Source organism: Meleagris gallopavo, chromosome 9 (assembly GCF_000146605.3).
Source record: "Meleagris gallopavo isolate NT-WF06-2002-E0010 breed Aviagen turkey brand Nicholas breeding stock chromosome 9, Turkey_5.1, whole genome shotgun sequence".
In the NCBI taxonomy this organism is placed as follows: Eukaryota; Metazoa; Chordata; class Aves; order Galliformes; family Phasianidae; genus Meleagris; species Meleagris gallopavo.
Window position 1 is genome coordinate 17,939,401 of NC_015019.2, and position 8,338 is coordinate 17,947,738.

The window sequence follows — 8,338 nt, forward strand, 5'->3', positions numbered from 1 at the left end:
TTCACTCATAACGGCGGTTGGCGATGGACAAGGCACGCAGCAGAGCAAGAAGGCATGCTGCAATGACTTCCCCGTACAGAACAGGGCGACGGCTGGAGGGCCGTGGAAGGAAGGATACAAAAAATGAAACAAAACCAAGGAACAGAGCGCTCCTAGCGGCATTTCACAGAGCTCAGCAGGTAGCTGGAGCTGCTGACCCTTACAGCCCAGCTCTCCTCCCCAGCAGGCAGTCGTTGCCCATCTCCTCCTGTGCCTTAGGAGCTTCCCTTCCTGCTGCCCGGCCCAGGCTCGCACAGCTGCAGCAGGAAGGTAACAGCCAGCTGCCAGGCAGCACAGCGGCCGTACACACACAGGTGTATCTGCTTGCATCACTGCAGAATGACAACCCAAATACTCATTTAACACCGATCCGTCTGTGAGCTTACATTCACAACAGCTCTGGAGTAGTATTTTCCAGAAGGTATTGGATTAAAAACATCCTTATGTTTGTGTAATTAATGTTACCATGACAAGACAGAATTAAGTAGTAGTATCCTATCTGCTAACTTGAAAAAAAAAAATCAAGCCCAAATACAGCTATGCTAGAGAGCTTCTAAAAATGGCATTCAACCAAACCAGTAATATGAATAATGCAATATATGTGATGAACCCAAGTGCATAAAGATCCTTTCCATTATATCACACTTTCCCACACGCAACAGGTTATCATGTAGTGTTTACACAGTAAAATTATATTTTCCAAACTTCCCCACGCTGCTCAGAGAGGTCACCAATATATTCAACTCAAATACAGAAACATTAAATATTCTAATAAAATTAGCTTTATCTATACGTATCTATGTACATATATAAACTACAAGTAAAAGGCAAATATACCAGAGTATGCATAGTTTTCAAAAGTGTATCTCAATCAAGTATCTTCCTTCATCTGAGATAAATGTATCTTGTTCATCTGAAGCCAAGCTTTGGCATCATGGCATTTCATGTTATTTTGGAAACACAGTGAAAAATACAGAAGGGAGAATGAAATTTAGAGGACAAAAGTCAGTCATATGCATTTAGAACACACATGCAGTATGCTCTGAGCTTCCCTGAAAAAAATAAAATAAAATAGTGCAACTCAGTGTATATATACTGAAGCAAATCAAGAGGCAGTACGCTTTTATTCCTTTGAAAAAATACCACTCCTAAAAATATTCAGATGTCCTCTAAATTTTGACTTACTTTATGGAATTATCGCTTTAAACTTAGTTTCCATATGCAAAATATTTACACATTATAATCTTGCAGAATTTCTAATAAACTATATTATGTATACTTACACAAAACTTAATTTATATATAATACTATTATATCCTGCTGATCAAAACCCACCGCATGTACAATAATTTACAGTGACAGAAGCCTCAAGCATCAGGACATTTCATTTAAAATAACAATATCAGAGTCCTCCACAAATTCAGAATTGCAAAATTTCCTGGATTGCTTGAATATCACTAACCTTGTGAGAATATGCAAAATCCTAATTAAATATCAAGTAGCAAGGTCTGTCTGTCATAAGAAATGCTTGCAACTATTAAAAAATACCTGAAAAGAACAAGTTAAAGGTTTACAAAATGCCTCTGAAATGAAGACCAAAAACTAGAACTCAATGGAAGGTTCAGTGTAAATGCACACACTATATGCAAATCTCATATATTTAAGTCCTTTAAATATTTAAGAATAAATTCATTTAACAAAAGTTAAATATACACTGAATGGTAAACTATAAATTTACAAGTTTTCAACAGCATTCAGAACTGATATACTTTCTTTTTTTTGCCTACTTTGGTATAAAAGCTCCTCTGAACAGGCACATTATTTTTATAAGACATACTCAAGCATCAATACAATGGCTGTTGCTGGATATTTAAGTAATGTCCCTATGGATCTTTTTTTAATTTTAATTATATAAACCTTATTTAGAAATGTTTTGTTCTATATTAATCCAAAAAGCCAATACAGCCAATAGTGATAATTTGTAATATACTGCAATGCTCAACAGTTAACCGAAAAAGGACCTCTCAGAATCCAGTGCAACTGTCATCTGTTAAAAAAAAAAAGATACAATAAAAAAATAATTTCTTTTAATACCTACTGGGCTATCAGCATGTTTAATTAAAAGTATATCCTTCCATCTTTTCATTTAGTTTGAGGCAAGAAAATCTGGAATTCTCACAGAACCAGGACATTTTAACTTCTCTCTGCAATCTTGCCACGTAATTTATTTTTGCCTCACGAAGTCCACAGCCGTATTCCTAGCAGGAATAGACACATGGCTACTTTTACACAATGTGAATATTCCTCTTTATGTTAGTGTGCTTTATTCACAACATCCAAAACTGAGCATGAATTCCCTTGCAGGAAGAACAGACCTACAGCGTAATAAATTAAAGCATTCTTATGAAAACAATAAATCAATTTCATTTCAAACTGTACCAGACTTTCCAAAATAACTCTAAAGTACTCCATAACTAGTAGTTGATTATTCGTGTTCCCAGTTTACAGGTTCCGAAAGGCACATAATGGAAGAGTTGGTTTTGTTCTGAAGTCCTCCTCAAATGAAGACAGTCTAAAATACTTTGTGTTAGGACAATCTAACGTAAGGCATTAAAATACTCTTCTTTATACTCTAGATCTATGTTAAGCACCACTTGCTATTATGATATAGAAAGAAGCCAACGTTTTCTTCAAAAATGTGTTTGTACTTGGGACATCATTTGTGAGGGAGACGTTGATGAGGCTGATGAGTTGGATATCTTAGAGTTATTTGTGATCTGTAGTTCTTCAAGTCTCCTCATATAATCATCTCGCAATGCAAGGAGCTCCATGTAACGCTGCTCCACGGGATTTGGCTGCTAGAAAGAGATCTGCGTTAGTCCTTTATCACTGTAGTCCAAATACAACTACACAAGATGCTGTAATATTTGTCTTTTCTTGGATTACCAAGCTATTTATTTCTATAATGCAAGAGCCCTCTGGGTTCAAGCTGTTTGCATCCAAAGAAAAATCTTGCTTTACAAGATAGCTCTTCCTCAATAAAAATCAGTCAGAATTTCCCAGAAATTACTATCTAATATAATGTGTTTATATGGACATGATTATATTCTCCACAGCTTTTCCCTTCTTGACTTAAAAGGCTTTAGATTGCAGAGTTTAAATGTTTTGTCTTCCCTAAAAAAAAAAAATAAATGGTTAGCCAGACTGAAGATCTTTGGCTCTGCTGATCAGATGAAGATGAAATCTTCAGTTTAAGTAATTGCCCTTACTGTTAAAGTTTACTTCAGTGCTTAAATAGTAACTTTGCAACTGTGTGTAAATGAAAAAAATGAACATATAACTTTATTTGTGACTTCTCAGAGCACACCAGACTCCTCACAGCCAGAGTACCTTCACCATACCTATTTTAAGCTTAGCTTACTTCACACAGATGCCCAAAGCAGATACAGAGCCTGAGCTTACTTTGTTCTATCTACCAGTGAAGAAGTTGCAACGGTTTCTCAATTAACCTCTCAGAGTTATTAACAACAAAGTTGCGGAAGCAAATTTAAATATACTACCATTCAAAATCAACTGAATCACTGAGTCTCAGACGCAGCATTCCCTTGGCACCCCAGATAAGGGAGGTTATAAATACTGAAGCAGATGTGGAAGTATGATCAGTGACTGAATCTAGTTAGTAGCAGGATGAGAGTGATAGGATTAATGACGCTGCTCGTGACAGACCAGACTCTTCACTAGACACAAGTCTGATGCCCCCAGCATGCTTCTGTCACAGCACTAACAGGGTCATCTCAAAAAACTGGCTTATGCCACACATTCACTACTCAAGATACTTAACATGAAGCATAAGTTTCACGTGCAAGAGAACAACTGGTTGTGTTCTGTACTTAAATATGGTTAAAGTGAGGGACCACTAGCAGAAGCACAGAATACTATATCATATAGGTCTGCATTTCTAGTAGGAAACTACTTCCAAAAGCCATTCCTGAATAAAGGCAAAGAATTTCAAAGTAGATTTACAGCTAATTTGCATGCCCCATAATTCTTCACATTCTAAATTTAATCTCTGGATTCACTTTTTACAAAATGCCTTCATCCTCCACAGCAAGCAACAGAAGCTTTAAATGAGAACTTGAAATTAGAACTGGCAACATACTTACAACAAAATACATCATACTGTCTGGCTCTCTTACAGCCTCTGGAGTGCTGTAAATAATATAGAATCAGCTGTGGAAGAGGAACTGCATTGCTTGAAACCTCCTGATTCATTCCAGAATCTGGATCGTGAACACTGCTTCTGTCAAAGAAATTGCTTCTCTATCTTCTCCTACTCAAAACTATGCAGCTTGTTGAGCAAGACAACTAAGTCTCTGTACACTATCTTTATATGCCACATTGCCTAGATTTTTAGCAAGACTGTAACAAAAATTGAGCATTCATATACAAAAACAAACTTATACATAATTTGATAAAAGCGTTTCTAATCTGATTCACTTGTAAAATTATCAATAATAGCTTTTCTTCTGTTCACACAGTGTAAATGATGTTGGGTGAAAGTTTTAGCAATAAACAAAACAAACCAAAACTTATCGTAAGTCATTAATACAGACAGCAGTTTTAGAAGACTAACTGAAAAAGTCATCTTACTTTGTAAAAGGCTCTGTATGCTCTGCCAGAAAAGGGAGGAAGAACCAGCAAATGCAATGAAGCATACTTGTGATGCCAACACTTCCCCAGGGTTCAGTAAGCCCTAAGTCTTGTCATTCACCCTCCAGTAACATCTAATACCATTAAGAATGTACTCCCAAGGAAAGGGGACAGGAAGAATTTGAAGATGACTTGATACTAAGCAGTAAAATCAGCTCCATGTTCTGAGACGAATTGGGTGATTAAAAAACAACAGAAAACCCCACCAAAATCAGCATTTTCATCTTTTTTCCTCCTCTCATCCTTACAAATAGCACGTTAGGAAAAAAAAGAGCAGATTACAGATACTATTCTACATATCAGTTTTAGCACAAAAATCTACTTCCAGAGTCTTCAAACATTTTGTATGTTTTAGACAATTTGCTTACTTGTTGCCGGATCCTTGGGTTCCATCTGATGTAGTAACTGACCCAGAGCTCCAGGTGACGCATACTGGCTACTGGATAGAGAGCTCGATTTAGCTCTTTACTATAAAAAGGATTGGTGTACTTAGATTTTTCACTATTTATCAAAGACCATAATGATAATGTTTTCTCAGTCACTTTCTGAAAAGAAATTGAAATAAGAATTGTAAACATTTGCACAGAATCAGGAAAACCAAAGAAGCCATAGTTACAGTCTAAAAATAACACTTATGATTTACTTAGAAGCACAGTAAGTTAAGAATATTTCTAATACAATAAAACAGTTTTTCACAAGTATTACAGTGACAGCATAGCCTTTGAGCTACCACAACCAAGGCATTTACCATGCAACTATTCTGCAATGAGAAAAAGGCCAGTCCAAGACACTAACATACAAGGAATATAATAAAATACAGTCAGCATTTTTGTCATCATCTAGAGACAATGCAGCAATACAACGAAACAACCTGTGGTATGACTGACCTCTTTTTCTCTAACAGACTCACTATTGTACAAGAAAGTCCCAAACCGGCAGCTGTACAAGTGATCCAGGATTGTGATCAACAGCTGTTCGTTGAATTCAAAGGCTGTAGGAAACTAATAACAGAAAAAGCAGAGAATGTTAACAAACTAATGAAGGCATTTAGAAGTCCCAATACATTTAAGCAAAATTTAAGATAATGCTTTCATTGCTACATAGCAGAATAAATGCTCAGAAGTGGTGAACCTCCTTAAACAAGCCATTAAGACCTGTGCACTCAAGAAGTTCTGATCGCTTTTGTTTTCCAAAAAGAATACAATGCTGAATTATTACATTTACATGTACTAGAGAGAAAGATACTCATACTGCACACTTTATAGTGCAACATCATACAAGAAAAGGGTTTAGCTCCTAATTCCTGGCCCTAAACAGATGAAATTGGCTGCTTCATTTCACTACTTATTGGAGACAAGTTTAAATCACAACAATCAACACCTCCCAAGCTTTCTTCCCAAGTTCTGATGAAAAAACACTGTCCAGGTATTTAAAAAAAACAGCTTCACAAAAAGTGATGAAATGAAACAAGCAGGCCCTATGCTAAACAGTTGGTCACAACCTCCAGTACACACTCCTCGCATGCATGAACAGTGCCTGATACCAAGCAGCACAAGCACAGCTTATATACCACTTGTAGAAACAGGCAAGAGAGATGGCCTGGCTTCAAAGCAGATATACTCTTTCTAATAGGGCAGAGAGGTACGCTGTCCTCTTGAAATACTTTTTTGATTGTACAAAGATCTGAGTTTTGAATTCAGTAATCACTTAACAGCCTTACCACCTGAAGAATGGCATAACATACCTGTTTAGACATCTGCCACACACAGTCAATAAACTGCAGAAAGATGGGCGATCTGTCTGCATCAGCATGGTTTTTATCCCCGTGTCCTATTCTCTGAAATGAAGCAATGGAGCCTCTTGTTAACCAAAACAGCACATTTTATGGCTGATACACACTGTTTCTTATTTTACAATAGAATATAACCAGTTCTGTAACAGAGCAACCTGTTTTCAGCATTAGTTATCGTATCACGGAGGAGAGACTGGGGGAACTACTGCAAAGTTATTCCAAAGATGTCCTGTTATTAAAAAACAAAGTGCTAGTTAATGGAAAACAAGATTATTCATCCTTAAAGCATTTGTTACATCACAAATAAGATATTTTGAACTACATTTACATAATATCAAAATCCAAGCCATATATTTTGTCTTCTTTTGTAATTTTGGCCTCTGGAGAACCTGTATCATAGGAACTATCTACACTATCTTCCCTGCCCATCTCCACACTTGAATCTGATGACAAAACCTGAGACAGACAGGGAACAGAACAGAGCTCAAGAAAATGTTCATATTCTTGAGAGAAAATGAGTGCACATTTTATAAGTTTGGATGAGCCACCTTATTCTGAGAAAGCATCCAAATCAACAATCAAAGGAATTCTCCTCACAGACGAAAAATAATAAGTTTGGTAAAAGCTATTTCCTTTCTTTTCACATTTAATAGTTGAAAATGGATGGGGACTCAAGGAAAACAGATTCTGCAACTCCTCTAATTCTACTTGAACATACTTGCCTGGAGGATACCAAGGAAGAGCGTGTATGTTGAACTACGATGTTGTCAATCTGCCAGTAAGACAGCAGGCAGAATATGTCCTAAGGGCAAAGATTGTAATGGTTTCACCACTTTTCTCTGTAACATCTAATGATGTGCAAGATAACTTGAAATAACAGAACTGAATGGCTGGAAACGGAGGGAAACAGGCAATTGTAGCCAGAGTTGGTCAAGAGTAGTAAATTACCAGAATAGCACTATAGGCAAAACACACAAATAGGTCCTCCTTGCCCTCCAGTTTTTACAGTTTAAATTAAGTGGTATCTATTAGCAGTCTTACACGTGTTCAGTAAGGAAAGTCCACTTCAGCTAGAAGTTTTAGGATCTTGCTAAGGATTAGTATGGGCCCGAGTATCTTCTCATTTGTAATTTATTCCATGTCTCATAATTCTTGTGGCCTCTGAGAGCTGGTCAGCATTTAAACAGCTCTTCTTCCAAGCTCAGGATCGGTGCGTCCCTGTGAGCAAGAAATCGGGAAAAGGTGGCAGGAGACCTTTGTGGATGAGCAAGGAGCTCATGCGCAAGCTCAAAGGAAAGAAGAAGGTCCATGAAATGTGGAAAAAGGGTCTGATCGCTTGGGAAGAATATAGGAATGTAGGCAGGGCCTGCAGGGATGCAACGAGGAAGGCTAAAGCCCGTCTGGAATTGAATCTAGCTAAAGTGATAAAGGATAATAAAAAAAGGCTTCTTCAAGTATGTTAATAGCAAAAAGGAAAACTAGGGAGAATGTGGGCCCCTTACTAAGTGAGGGGGGGGTCCTCGTAACGGGGGATGCTGAGAAGGCAGAGATACTGAATGCCTTCTTTACTTCTGTCTTCAGTGAAAAGGCTCCCCTGCAGGAATCCCACACCCTGGAGGTTAGTGAGAGGGTCTGGGGAATGGGAGCCTTCCCTTTAGTCAGGAAAGAGGACGTGCGTGAGCGCCTAGGCAGTACTAAGGTCCACAAGTCCATGGGACCTGATGGGGTGCATCCACGTGTGCTGAGGGAGCTGGCGGAGGTCATTGCCGAACCGCTCTCCATCATTTTTGAGAGGTC

At 37.8% G+C, this 8,338-nt stretch overlaps 1 protein-coding gene across 2 annotated transcripts; it reads right to left on the reverse strand.

Moving 5' to 3' along the window:
- Positions 1-798: 798 nt before the first annotated feature.
- LOC104912223 (myotubularin-like) lies at positions 799-6,838 on the reverse strand. 2 transcript variants are annotated; one of them, XM_010715500.3, is made up of 4 exons: positions 6,494-6,838; positions 5,637-5,750; positions 5,118-5,294; positions 799-2,894 (listed from the first exon to the last, which is right to left on the reverse strand). In XM_010715500.3, exons 1-4 carry the CDS (start codon positions 6,503-6,505, stop codon positions 2,730-2,732), a joined length of 468 nt encoding a protein of 155 aa, XP_010713802.1. In that variant the 5' UTR covers positions 6,506-6,838; the 3' UTR covers positions 799-2,729. The 2 variants fall into 2 exon arrangements, with proteins under 2 accessions (XP_010713802.1, XP_010713801.1); XM_010715499.3 differs by having other exon boundaries at positions 799-2,897; positions 6,494-6,836.
- Between the last annotated feature and the right edge of the window lie 1,500 nt (positions 6,839-8,338).

Excerpts from the sequence above, each read along its gene's own strand:
- LOC104912223 (XM_010715499.3), bottom strand. Across the intron at positions 5,295-5,636 it reads AGTCTGTTAGAGAAAAAGAG|AAAGTGACTGAGAAAACATT; the intron begins GTCAGTCATACC and ends ATTTCTTTTCAG. Across the intron at positions 2,898-5,117 it reads ACCCAAGGATCCGGCAACAA|CAGCCAAATCCCGTGGAGCA; the intron begins GTAAGCAAATTG and ends ATCTCTTTCTAG.